At 43.8% G+C, this 14,912-nt stretch overlaps 1 protein-coding gene across 11 annotated transcripts in view; it reads left to right on the top strand.

Annotated features, from left to right (window-relative positions):
* The window catches only part of TENM4 (teneurin transmembrane protein 4), a 1,569,569-nt gene that overhangs the window by 1,135,039 nt on the left and 419,618 nt on the right, over positions 1 to 14,912 (top strand). For all 11 annotated transcript variants that reach the window (XM_073661697.1, XM_073661699.1, XM_073661700.1 and 8 more), the window contains one exon: positions 8,330 to 8,440. In XM_073661697.1, the coding sequence (XP_073517798.1) occupies positions 8,330 to 8,440 (111 nt within the window). The remainder of the gene's footprint in view (positions 1 to 8,329; positions 8,441 to 14,912) is intronic.

Here is a 14,912-nt window from a genome sequence, read left to right as displayed (position 1 = left end):
CAACGAGGACGGACAACCCATCTGCCGCCGCTGCAATCAACCCGGACATATGGCAAGGTACTGTCCTTTAAACTGGCACAACCTGGGGTAGAGGGCCAAACCCCAGGAAAAAGATCATCAGGCCCATCGAACTGGCGCGACAAATATGTGGGAGGGCGTCCAGTCTTGCCCGTGGTACTGGATGGCATCCCCATGAGTGCCCTACTGGACACCGGGTCACAGGTTACCACTATCCCGTACGTGCTCTTCAAGCAGTACTGGAATGACTCGGATATCACCCGCTACCCTGACGACGACTTGAGTATCATCGCCAGCAATGGTCAGCCCGTGCCACAGATTGGATTTAAAGAGGTGACCATTAAAATCGGTAGAGTCGAACTGGCAGCACAGGGACTGATCATTGTAGACATTGACAAACACGAGAGTCACCCAAAGATAACTCTAGGAACTAATGTAATTGAAAATTGTCTTGCAGAGGTGATTTTCCTTTTACAACAGGTTGCCAAGAACGCCAGCTCCAGCCAGCAGCGAGTGCTCCAGAAAGAGATCCGGGCACTGATGCGACGGAACAGATAGAACTCTCCGGTGGTGAGATTGGTAGCGTAAGAATGTGTGACCCTTTCCCTATTGCCATGCCCCCAAAAAGTGAAATGATGATTTGGTGCCGGGCAGCTATTGGTCTGAGAGGTAGAGATTACCAGGCAATGGTAGAACCAGTTTACTCAGACAGTAGGCCCACCATTTTGACAGCACGGGGGGTGGTCAATGTACGCCATGGGAGGGTGCCCGTTCGCATAATAAATATCGGGAAGAGGGAAGTGTACCTGCCCCGGTATGCCACGCTAGCCAAATTGTATACCATCAATCAAAATTCCATACAGTCCGTAGAACCCTTGCCTCCATCTTCCCCGGAGGAAGGTAACGGCTCTAAGGAAACAATGGAGGACTGGTGTCAGCAACTACATTTGGGTACTGACTCCACTCCCTCACACCAGAAACAGGGAGTCTATTGGGTGGTTCAAGAGTACGAGAGAGTGTTTAGTAAACACCCGTTAGACTTCGGGCGAGTCAAGGGGGTAGAACACCACATCCCCACGGGAGACCATCTTCCTATAAAAGAGAGGTATCGACCCGTACCCCCTGCACACTACCAACACGCCAAGGGGATGCTTAGGGACATGAAGGAGGCTGGGGTGATCAGGGATAGCTGTAGCCCCTGGGCAGCTCCACTAGTCTTAGTCAAAAAGAAAGACAACACCATGAGGATGTGTGTAGATTACCGGAAAATTAACCGTATCACACACAAGGATGCGTACCCCTTACCAAGGATAGAGGAGTCTTTGGCTGCTTTAAGATCTGCTAACTTCTTCTCTACCTTGGATCTCACTAGCGGGTACTGGCAGGTTCCTGTAGCAGAGGCGGACCGGGAGAAGACCGCATTCACCACCCCGATGGGACTTAGCGAGTTTACCTGTATGCCGTTCGGACTCTGCAACGCACCAGGAACCTTCCAACGATTAATGGAGTGCTGTCTGGGCCACAGAAACTTCGAGACGGTCCTGTTGTACCTGGACGATGTCATCGTATATTCCAAGACTTATGAGGACCACCTGAAACACCTGGCGTAAGTGTTCGAAGCTCTGGCAAGCTACGGCTTAAAGGTAAAACCCTCCAAGTGTCACCTCTTGAAACCAAAGGTGCAGTACCTGGGACACGTGGTGAGCGCTGACGGAGTGGCTCCCGACCCTGATAAGATCACCGCAATTAAGGAATGGCCAAGTCCCTCCAGTGTAAAGGAAGTGCGGCAGTTCCTCGGGTTGGTAGGCTATTACCGCAGATTCATCCCCGGTTTCACCAAAAAGGCAGCGCCTATGCAGGACCTCCTGATAGGCCAGTCCCGGAAGGCCAAGAACCAGAAGCCGCCCTTCAAATGGGAGAAGTTAGAAGAAGAGTCCTTCCGCCAGCTGAAGATGGCCCTCACGGGGGATGAAATCCTGGCGTACCCTGATTACAGCCAGCCCTTTATCCTCTACACCGACGCAAGTAACATCGGGCTAGGAGCCGTACTGTCCCAGATCCAGCAGGGGAAAGAACGAGTAATCGCTTACGCTAGCCGAAAACTGCGATCCACCGAAAGAAACCCTGAGAATTACAGCTCATTTAAGCGAGAGTTCCTGGCAGTGGTGTGGGCAGTCACCGAACGCTTTAAGCACTACCTCGCTTCTTCCCTGTTCACCGTGTACACGGATAACAACCCGTTGACACACCTGGACACGGCAAGACTCGGTGCCCTAGAGCAGAGATGGATGGCCCGTCTGTCCAACTACGAGTTCACAATCAAATACCGGGCAGGACGCTCCAATACCAACGCGGACGCCCTGTCCAGGATGCCAAACCTACCGGACGTAGGAGAAGATCCAGAGGGACTGGAAGAAGTCGAACTCCCCGCGTTCCACCGTCATGGGACTATCCAGTATTCCCATCGGGTAAGGAGTAAGCAAGCCGCTACGTTTAACCCCTTGCCTCACTACAACTGGGAGGAAACGCAAGACAGTGACCCTGCCGTCCGGCTGGTGAAGGAGATGCTGACTCGGCAATGTGGCACCCCAGGGGTCTGGTCTCCACAATAATAGCAATATTATGTCTGAGAGCAGGTGGGAGGTCTCTTGGTCAGGGATCTTATGCATGCCACACCTCCTGCCCATAAGTAGATAAACAATAAAGACCAAGCTCAACTATGGACAAGACGGGTGCCAGGAATACAACAAATGCATCTGTGTAAATAAAGATTCCGGCACACCAAATAATATGGAAAAAGTCTCATATAAGTGATGAAATAATAGATGCTTTATTTCTCCAACATCAACTGGTTCAAATAATAGTCAGTATACGGTTGCCTGCCCAACGTTTCAACCCCAACGGGGTTTTCCTCAGGGGCATTAAAGGAGCTATGCGCTGATAAATATCTGGGAGAGAATCCCAGTGGTTGTAGAGAAGCTCAGGGGAAAATAAAGAGAACCAGTCTTGGTAGTGGTAAGGGAAAACAAGGGATCAGCCGGCAAAATAGCTTAAGTGAGAAAAGGTCAAAAATGCAGAAGTCTGAAGGAAAAGCCAAGGAGACTTGCCTGCGGGGTAAGGTAGGTAGACCTATGTGTGATAATGGAAAAAAGTCCGGCCGTTGGTGGTGTCACGGCCGGACTTTTTTCCATTATCACACATAGGTCTACCTACCTTACCCCGCAGGCAAGTCTCCTTGGCTTTTCCTTCAGACTTCTGCATTTTTGACCTTTTCTCACTTAAGCTATTTTGCCGGCTGATCCCTTGTTTTCCCTTACCACTACCAAGACTGGTTCTCTTTATTTTCCCCTGAGCTTCTCTACAACCACTGGGATTCTCTCCCAGATATTTATCAGCGCATAGCTCCTTTAATGCCCCTGAGGAAAACCCCGTTGGGGTTGAAACGTTGGGCAGGCAACCGTATACTGACTATTATTTGAACCAGTTGATGTTGGAGAAATAAAGCATCTATTATTTCATCACTTATATGAGACTTTTTCCATATTATTTGGTGTGCCGGAATCTTTATTTACACACCTCCTGCCCAGTCCTGGGAGGGGAAGAACTTCCCCTATATAAACCTGGGGCTGAGGCAGGGTTAGGGGGAGAGAGAGAAGTAGAGACAGAGAAGAGAAGCAGATATAGGAAAAGAACATCAGGAGCTCTGTGGGAGCAGTGCTATAAGGAGTCAGGAGCTGGCAGCTGCAGAGCTCGCCCTGACTGAGAAGCTATCACCGGACCCGGAGTCCGAGGCTGTGGGGACTAATCTTTACCCAGCAGCAGAAACCGCCCGGCAGGGGATTTCAGGTCCTCTGGCCAAGAAACCCGAAGGCACGGTCACACGCGTGGGACCAGCACCGCCGTCGTGGAGCGGACGCCACTAGAAGGCCCCGAGTCACCGGCCATACGGGTGAGCACCACACGGTACACTCAGGGACGTGGGCTACTTATACCCGCCTCTAGCAAGGTAGCCAGAAGAGTACAGTCAGTTTGGGAGGCCTACAACTCCGCCTGGCCAGGGGAGATCCCATCTGCTCAAGGACTGACCAGGCCCCGAACGCTAGCCAGTACTCCGGGAGGGTCTATCTTTATCACCAGTAAAGACCCAGAATTACACCGCATCGTCTCTGAGTGATTCCTGCTACCCCATCATCCACGTCGGCTGCCCTGAGGCCATACCCCTCCCGTTGGGGGTGATACTATCACGCTGCACAATCCTACCACCGGCCTCAGCGGTCTGCCCTGCAGCGGCAGCTCCTTCGCTGCATTCAACGGGTGGCGTAGTCGTCCAACATCTACCGCTAATACAGCGCCACTTAGTCTGACTCCCTGGGCACGGACCGGGTCACCGCCACGAGACTACAACCCTCAACAGATCCGGCTCCGGGTAAGCTCCCGCGTGCGCAACGCTGCGCGACACAGGCCCAGGGGTGCATCAATATCAGTGGACAGTTTTAACTTTTTTATCTTACCACCTATGCCACTTCGGTAATCACTCCCCTATACAGAGGAACGCCCATGTGCAACCACAACCACCATTATTTCTTTGAGAAATGCCTGCATCTGATATTTTTTACTTTTAATCAATGCAATCAATTAGGGCATCTCTTTCTCACTTTTGACACTTTTCGAAAATAATGAAATGAGGATTAAAGACAGAGTATTGATTATGTCCCGGCTCTTCTGTCTTTGTATTCAGCAGACGGTATATGAGTCCTAATGTCCTATCGGCGAGGCCCGAGGCCAATGTCACCAGCTCGTCTGCTTTTTTTTACAGACGCATGTGATGAACAAGACGAGGCGATGGTCAGCAGCCAGCCCGAGGGGAAGGAACATTTATTTAATCTTGTATACACGACTGAGAACCCTAGAAAGGCTCTGATCTCGAAGACTTCTGGGTAGAAAAACGGTGTTCAGAAAAAATGGAGTTGACTTGATAAATCTATACATCCAATCTACAGAAAATTATAAGGCTGCAGCCCATATATTCGATTACACCACTGATCTTATGAAGTTACCGGGAGAATACACAATCACATTGAGCGACTCATAAGTGACATCTTCTCCACCCAGCCCAGATCGCCATGATGACCTCAGCCAAGAGTTTGCTACCTAGATGACTTTGGCTTTATCAGTAGCTCATTCCCGATCCCTTTAACAACACAAATACACACATCTTGATGCCCCAGTGGAAAAAAACAGCCACAACCTTAGTGTCCTATTAAGGAAAAAATACATCTTTAAAAGAGGAGAAAAATTCTGAGTTTAACCGCTCTGCTCAACCTCATACAAACGTCCTCATTTAGGTGAAAGTTGTATATTTCTAAGTTTGGAGGAATCTATCTGCAGCCAATTGCTTCATTCAGAAAAGTTATCATTACCAGTTATTGTGACTATCCTACCACAAGATGGAAAAAGAAAAAATACCTGGGAGAAGCTTTCTCCAAAGATTAGATTAAGGGATCACTGGACAGAATAAATAGAATATATTACAAAAGCACTTACTAATATTACATTAATCTCAATAGATTAAAATTGACTGTAATAATGATCCAAAAGGATAGCAAATAATGCTCCCTGTGGCCAAGAAAATAACTACTATAATACTGCCCCTTATGTACAAGAATATAACTACTATAATACTGCCCCTATGTACAGGAATATAACTACTATAATACTGCCCCCTATGTACAATAATATAACTACTATAATACTGCCCCCTATGTACAAGAATATAACTACTATAATACTGCTCCTATGTACTAGAATATAACTACTATAATACTGCCCCCTATGTACAAGAATATAACTACTATAATATTATCCACTATGTACAAGAATATAACTACTATAATACTGCTCCTATGTACAGGAATATATCTACTATAATACTACTCCTATGTACAAGAATATAACTACTATAATACTGTCCCTATGTACAAGAATATAACTACTATAATACTGTTCCCTATGTACAAGAATATAACTACTATAATACTGCCCCTATGTACAGGAATATAACTACTATAATACTGCTCCTATGTACAAGAATATAACTACTATAATACTGGCCCCTATGTACAAGAATATAACTACTATAATACTGCTCCTATGTACAAGAATATAACTACTATAATACTGCCCCCTATGTACAAGAATATAACTACTATAATATTGTCCACTATGTACAAGAATATAACTACTATAATACTGCTCCTATGTACAGGAATATATCTACTATAATACTGCTCCTATGTACAAGAATATAACTACTATAATACTGTTCCCTATGTACAAGAATATAACTACTATAATACTGCCCCTATGTACAGGAATATAACTACTATAATACTGCTCCTATGTACAAGAATATAACTACTATAATACTGCTCCTATGTACAAGAATATAACTACTATAATACTGCTCCCTATGTACAAGAATATAACTACTATAATACTGCCCTTATGTACAGGAATATAACTACTATAATACTGCTCCTATGTACAAGAATATAACTACTATAATACTGCTCCTATGTACAAGAATATAACTACTATAATACTGTCCCTATGTACAAGAATATAACTACTATAATACTGCCCCCTATGTACAGGAATATAACTACTATAATACTGCCCCTATGTACAGGAATATAACTACTATAATACTGCTTCTTTCCCTTCCTAAGCATATTCCGTCCATCTGCTGCTAATCTCAGTAATATAGTAATATCCTTGAAGGTACAGATGGGGTATTCGGTCTCCCAATGTGTTCACCTCTTATTTTATAATATCACGTTGGCATTGAACACAGAAAATTACTATTATTCATATCTTTATCACATTGTTACTGCAGCTATCATGTCTGTGGCTCATATTCCATGGAATCACTAACAAAGGCGTCTTATCCATCACTGTGTGCAAAATAATGGAAGATTCGGGTTATTCAGGCTCCTATTCTTCTCTTTTATTCATTAGGTGGAAAAATCATTTTGATTTTTCTGCTTTTGTGACATTAGTTGTAATTACCATTATGTGGTGCAATAATATCAATAATACACTGTTTTATAGGATGATTCAACAATTTTATATTTTTTGTTTTATTATTCTTTATTTCCTATCATTATACTGGGGAAATGAGTAGAAAAATGCAGTTTTTCATTTATGCGGAACGTGTTATCTGATTCATGTTGCCCGTACCACAACCACCATTGCAATCGCGTATATTTTACTCTATCGATCTGTGGGATTTTAGAGAAAACATAGTTTGTAGGACCAACCAAGGTCAATATATCTCAAATGACTATTTTGAGGCAGGTCCCTATAGACATGTATAAGGAGAGACCTGTCAGTTAAGGGGATTGGGGCATGGAGAAGCTGCGGGGGACCTGCCTCGGACTAGTCACCTGAAACACATAGTCTCCGATCAACTTATCAAACCATGTTTTCTCTGAAACGCAACAGCTCCACGGCTGAAATAACAACGCGGCCAGTGTCTGATACATAATGGACATTCTAAGCGATGCCCAAGTGGCAGCCATCATGGGCTTGATGTGTCATCTTTCATATGGCAAAGAATAAATCCCAGTTGAATGTGATTCACGGCCAATTTTGAAGTCAAGGGTTGCACTTTAGGCAGTTGGGTTGACCACCACAGTTTTTGATGATTGTGTTCAATTTTGGTGGGATCCACAAAAGATAATTAGGACAATTGTTCAGAAATTGCTTCCGAATTAATACGTCAGATAACCTTATCTTTTTTCTCATCCACATCTCATGAGCAGGTAAGTGGAACTTGAGGTGTCTACTGATGATGTTCAACTGGCCAAATATGGGGGAACATAGCTGTCAACCAAATAATGGCCACCTTGAAAGGGTTGAACAAGATTAGAAAAAAAATGATGGCTTCATTCCTAAAACAATCTCTAAGTTGGTCCATGGGTTGAGGGTATTGCAGACAAGCTCCTCTGAAGCGAATGAATTTGAACAGGTGTGAAGGTTTTTGGAAATATGACGCATGTTTTAAATTTTATGTATCCTCGCTAAGAATTATCATATATTCATAACTGTTGTCAGCTCTTGAACCATAGGATTTGAACTTCATCTTTCACCAAATGGAAGCTCCAGTGTAAATGGGAGGATGAGACTTGTCCACTCGTTATTATGTTGCCATGAACCCAACAGTGCACGGTAGTCTTGTCTATAAAGTATGGTGAACGTCTTAATGAAACTAAGTCTAAAAACCCAACTTGTTGCACCTATTGTCTTACAGACCTTCAAGATGTGGAGTTGATGAATCCCGCTCTAGAACAGTGTTTCCCAACCACAGTCCTCGGGGACAGTCAACAGTTCCAGTTTTCAGGATATACTCACAGGAGCACAGGTAGATCAATCCGTGGTCTTGTTGTGACAGATCCACCTGTGCTAAAGAGAGGTCTGCTGCACCCAGGTGGACTGATATTGGGAACACCAACTCCCATTGTCTTATCATGAATGTAAGGCCAAGGCAAGATGGAGACATGTGCCATGATATCTAGAAAAAAAGAGTAATAGAAGAATTAAGTAACTAGTGGGCAACTCGAGTCAAGTTACCCATCATATTTTAGTAAAACCTCTGTATAAGAAACATTTCCTATGGAGAACATGATGCCACCAGTCAAGGTGGACTTCATCATGCATCCCATAGATTTATATTCATCTTGCATGACTCATCTCAATACATGGTACATGCTTTCGTCCCACCCTAGCCTTAAAGGAGTTTTCCATTACTTTTTAAATCTTATCCGAGAGGAGGGTTTGTTAGAAAATTAAGAAAACCTTAGGAGGACCAGAAGTGATGACAGACCAACCATTCAATGATCTAGCCTCTGAATTGTGGGAAAATCAGGTGACTGATGGATTGCGGTGGGATGACGTCTCATTAGTCCTTTACCTAACCGTTCAGCCAATTAGTGGCCTCAGCAAACAGATGATTAAATGAACAGAAGAGATGATAATCCCGTCCAGCAGTCAGCCGATACTGCACTCAATAAGTGGTCAAGTGGTCTTGCCTCTGTCAGGTCTTGAAAAAGTTGTGGAAAACCCTTTTAAATTTGATATTTGCATGTTGTTATTGCTTAGTATCTGTCATCTGCTAATTTTTCATTAAGGAAAATGTATAAATATGCTTATATGTTGATTTTATATAGTTCATATTGAGAGGATGTCTGTAGAACATGTTTTTTCCCCCTTAGGTGTCCTCATTTATGGTCTCGCCGAAAGCTACTGTCATATTACAAGGGGTGCGGCAAAGTAGCTCAGGGGTGTAGTTAGTAAATCATGGGTGTGGCCTGAGCTGTCTTGATCAAAAGTGGTTGATAGCCACATGTACCAATTTTCTTTTTTTTTTGCCATTTTTGGGGGAGAGTTTATATGCCTTTTTAGAGACAGTTTTATAGAATTTGTGCCATCTCATAATTGGAAAAACTTCATAAAAAAATAATAAAACAATATAACACTGACATATGATGCCCACCATAACATTTCGAGTGGATTAAAGATTACCTAAGGTCGTCATAGAGGGTCCTAAATTACCCAGTTTTTCCTACCCTAAAACCAGCCTCTTCATTTTTTTGGAGACTTCTTTGCCTTTTTTTCTCAGTAGACAGTACAAACCATACTTGTCTACTAGAAATTGGCCATTTTACTAATATGTTTTTTAAATAAGGTCTCTATTTTTAAAAGCTTTTTTTCAATGGCCTCCACATATCTTTTTGGAAGTTGTATTGCTGCGCACTTCTCCTCCCTGTAGAACGATGCCACGGGGCATGTGCCAAGTCACAAGAGAGGGAGTGTCTGACTACGACTACAGAGTGAGTGATCTGAGACGGTCTGCTCCATGTTGGGAAAGAGAAGAGGCACCTGAGAATTGGCCCGGATAATACGTTTGTCAAATTGGAGGGTCACTTTAATACATTAAATTAAAGGGATTTTCCCAACACAGCAACTTGCTGATCGCTGGGGGGATCAACTACTGGGACCCCCACTATTTTTGAGAACAGGGCTCTGAAATGAACCAGAGCTATCTACAAGTAATACCTTTCCTCGGTATAGGTAAAAACTTGCCACATTGGAACATCCGCTTTAAATTATAATAATTGGATCGAGTGTTCGCAATGAACATATTTTTCTTGTTATGACCTTTTATCATCAGGCCAAGGTAGAAAAATATGGTGCATAAAAATGATTTTTTTTCTTAAAATAGTCAAAGAAGATTTTTCTTTTTTACTCCTTTACGAGACTCGAGTAAAACACAAGAAAATGGAATAATGTAGAATTTGAATGCAAGATGCATGAGAAGTAATGAACCTGCTGTCTATTACGCGTGACCTTATAACGAGCGGCATAACACTGGTAAAGCGACATTATGAATAATTATTTATTACACTGAGTGTGAAAGTCGGGAGAGAAACTTCACGCGCAGCGCATCGGCGGAACACTTCTGCTAATGAGTTAATTCTCTAAAGGATAAGGGTGCATACATTATTATTGAGAAGTTTTTAAAAATTACAAATCCAATCAGATCTTTTTTTTTCTTATTTTCCACTTTTTTTTTTTTTTTTATTGTTAATGAGTTAGAAGATTTACTGGAAACTCCCCAAAGATTTTTTTTTTTTTCAATGCAAAGTTCTTGAGAATATCTACTTGTTAATTTACTTCAGGAATTTTAGACAGTTTGCTGTAAGTCTTCGTCTGGATTTTTTAATTTTTTAAGATGTTTTTTTCCTCCTAAGAAGTTTTTTCGATGGAGGTCTTGCAATAAATTATTATTATTTTTATTTTTATTTCAGGAGATTTAGATATTTAAGCTGTTTTGGTTATTCGTTTTTTCAATTACGGGTTTTTCTTGTTAAAAAAAATCTACTTTTTATTTTGGCCCATGAATTTTTGGAAGTCTAAAGTTTTTGTGTGTTTTCTTTTTTTTCTCTTTTCGAAAATTATTTTTTCAGAACGTGTATTTCTTTTGTGTATTATTAACTGATTACTGTAGATTCTACAAAGAATATATATATGATTTTTTTTATTTTAAAAAAGGTAATGTAAAAAAATATATATATATTGGAATTTTAGTCTCTCAGTCTTTTTTACATTTTTTTCTTTTTCATTTTGATGTCTGAATTTTTTAACGATTTAGAAACTTTATTGTAAATTGCCCCCCAAATTATTATTTTCTTCAACCTCAGCTTCTACTAAAAAAAAAAAAATCTACTTGTTATTTACCTCTTGAAACTTTATAATAGTCACTTCATCTTTTTTCTTTTTTTCCTCTTTCTAAGTAATTCCATATGTTTGCTGCAAAATGTCTTAAGGTATTTTTGGCCCAAATTTTCTTATTTGGTTTAATTGACCTCTATTTTTTAAGATCGTTCTAATAATACAAGCAGTTTGTGTTTTTTTCCGCTTCCACGGTGTATAATTTCACCATCCTTCAGGAGATAATAGGGATTAAAACAGAATTCTCTGACAGTGTAATGGGCCTCACATTTAGAATAAATGTTCGCAACGGTCCAAGGTTTATTTTTGTTGAGCAGCAGACACAAAGACGCAGCCACAACTACGTCTCAATTGAAAGGATTTCCCTCATGCCTGATGACTTAAAAAAAAATAAATAGGTTCATTCGGGACATTCGAAGATTTGCCCGGCTGCCCGGACTACAGTTCTAAATGAATATTGATTGTCCATCTGCCATTATTTTGCTAACCTTGAACGAAAACACAGACACCAGTCTTCAGAGGGCCATTTTGCAATTTTGCAGTGCATACGGGGAGGCAGATTATCTTCAGGGCATTTTCTGTGCCCTTAGCTTAAGGTATAAGGGTCTCCATGCACAATTGCTGTCAGCCGAACAATAGTTTGGCCCATCGTTGGTCCGGTAGCTATCTCTCCCGATTCCTCCATACACAAGAGCTCTCGCTCTGCTGAGGTGGCTTATCTCGCCAAGAACAAGAGTATCAACAGTCCTCAGGTCCTTATCTTCTCCGACATCATCTGTCGAGAGTCGGGAGGCCCCCATGCCCATTAGACTTTTCGCCAAGCCAGTTTTTATCGGCGGGTTCAGCCAATGTTAGTCCAATGTGTATGTCCTTAAGTCAAGAGCTTTTCCCGATATACTGTATTGTTCCCGTATTCACCACACGGAGGCCAAAAGTGCATTTTTTTTGGCCTCGGCCTGCACATCATTTATTTATTGAAACACAACAGACTGGACTTTCCCATACACAGACCAACTGCAATGCTTATTTACAATAGGTCTCTATGGAGGGCGGATGCCTAGACATCCTTTCTGTTATGCACACGCCCGGGCTAAGCGGCGTGTGCGTGTGATTGGTAGTGATTCCACTGGACCGTGCCGGAGAGTGAATGCCTGGAGGGGCGTGACTAGGTATTCACCCGATCCGACCAGGGTCGCACGACGGCATACGACGCCAGTGCACCAAGGAGGAACCGAGCAGAGGGACCAGGTGCTACTCCAGGACAGACCCCGGACACGGCTGTTGACCCACACAGGGGAATACAGGAACAGGCTGGTAGGCTGGCACACAGACTGGTGGGTATAGGCAGGCACAACTGGTATGCAGGCAGGCGGGTATGCAGGCAGGGGGGTAAAGGCAAGCACAGCTAGAGTGCAGACAGGGAGGCACTAGCAGGTAGGAACACAGGCGGGATAGGACCCAGTACACACTGGGACTGAGGAATAATACAGGCAGAGGGGTACAGGCAAGCACGGCTAGAGTGCAGACAAGGCTGAGCAGGGAGGACAGGGCTCTGTTCACACGGAACAGACAGGAAGGGAAAGGCAGAGCCAGACACCCACAGGGTACTTGCAGTGAAGTAGCGAGTGGACCACAAACTCACAAACGGGAGTACAGAGACAACAGGCAGGAGTTAGGTTCGAGTACAGACTCAGCAGAAAAAGGAAGGGAACGGACATAGAGGCAAAACAGGTAAAGGATAGGAGAGAGTTCAGACTGGAACTGAGTGTACGGAGGAGACCGACACTGCAGCGGGATACAGGAGCGGGTCTGGGAATACTGCCCCCAGAGAGGCGAGACGAACAGGCAAGGAGCGTGTTCAGACAGGACAGACAAGATACAGGAGCGGGTCTAGGTAATCGGCCCCTAGAAGGCGGGAGGAACAGGCTAGGAGCGTGTTCAGACAGGACAGACAAGAGAACACAGAAAGGACTCAGTTCAGACACGGGAGCTGATACCGCAAAGCAGGAGACATACAGGACTCAGTTCAGACACGGGAGCTGATACCGCAAAGCAGAAGACATACAGGACTCAGTTCAGACATGGGAGCTGATACCGCAAAGCAGAAGACATACAGGACTCAGTTCAGACACGGGAGCTGATACCGCAAAGCAGAAGACATACAGGACTCAGTTCAGACACGGGAACTGATACAAAAAGCAGGAGACAAGAGACGGGACCTGGCACCTTCAGAGTGCAAGCACACACTGAAGGAAACACTATGCTCAGGCAGGGATAGAAGGGAGCTGCTGAGCTATATACCAAGTGTCAGACAGCAATAGGCTGAGGACGCACAAGGGGTGTGACCCACAGCAGGTACAAAAAGCAGGAAGTGATCGGGCGCCGCCCTTAGGCAGCAGAGACAGACACAAACAGACAGCATGGAGGGAAGCCAGAGAGACATTCTGGACAGGAGATCAAGTGCGCGCTCCTGCACAGTGGGAGATGGACCACTATGCAAGGACGCCGCCAGGTATGTTACACTTTCTAATTTTGCCCACTGTTGGGGACATACCTCCTGAACATATGCGGGCACAAACGCAAACCTAGCCTAAATGTGATCAACGGTGGCCTGCCATTTAGGACCCAACAGACCCCACAAAATTTTGTTTTCAATGGAGAGAAGGTTGTGAAATGGACAGTTCTCCAAATGAGTGAGTCCCCTAAGTGTTTTTTAGGATTTCATCAATAATAACTGTCGACATCCCTTAACCTTCTCCTAATAGTAGAAAATTTCATAATTTAGTATTTTTTAGCGCCAACCTCCCTGCAGCATGCTTCCCTTTCCTCCCCTTGGCAAGGACGACGACATGCTCGCCAACACGGTCGCTCAGAGGTTTCTCCTGCTCCGGCTCCCGATTCGGCTCCCAGCGCCCGCGGCATTGCGTTTAGAGCGCTATGCGCTTCTTAAAGGGTGCTCTGGAAATGTCCCCAGCCTATAGCTGGAAAGCATTAGGTATTTAAGGCACCCTCCCCTGTAGGGAGGTGCCTGAGCAACTTCAGTACCTAGTGTGTCTTCAACTTACTAGCTAGTTGTCAAATCCCTGATCCTGAATTTGTTCTGTGACCTTGCACATGACTATCCCGTATTCCTGAACCCATCCTGCTAACCAGAACCCAAACCCGCTCCATGGCACAGTGGGTCCACACCCACCAGCATGACATATTTCAGACTCAGAAAACTAAAAAAAAAATGATAAGGAGTAATGATCATTCTCCTTGCTGGACTGTAGCTTTGAGAGTATTTCCAATTAAAATTTATTTTTCTCTTTATTTTGGGCCATTTTTGGTGCCGAAGTGGGTTAGAATCATCATGTGTGAGCTAAAGAAAATTCACGGAGTATAAATTTGGGTTCTAGGTGGAGGGATCGAACCTAATGCATTAGCAGGTAATTCAATGGATTAGACTTGTTATTGAAGATTGGGCCAACAAAAACTTGACTTATCCAGTAACCTGGGGCCAAGTGCACATTATAAATGCCCCCATAGGCAGCAGATGAAAGCCAACGCCCAATCTCTTTGGTCATCCACCCATGAAACCATAACAACTCATACACCCATGC

Source organism: Phyllobates terribilis, unplaced genomic scaffold (assembly GCF_046119375.1).
Source record: "Phyllobates terribilis strain yellow unplaced genomic scaffold, ASM4611937v1 Scaffold_2__4_contigs__length_985480577, whole genome shotgun sequence".
In the NCBI taxonomy this organism is placed as follows: Eukaryota; Metazoa; Chordata; class Amphibia; order Anura; family Dendrobatidae; genus Phyllobates; species Phyllobates terribilis.
This window is presented reverse-complemented; position numbering and strand designations above follow the sequence as displayed.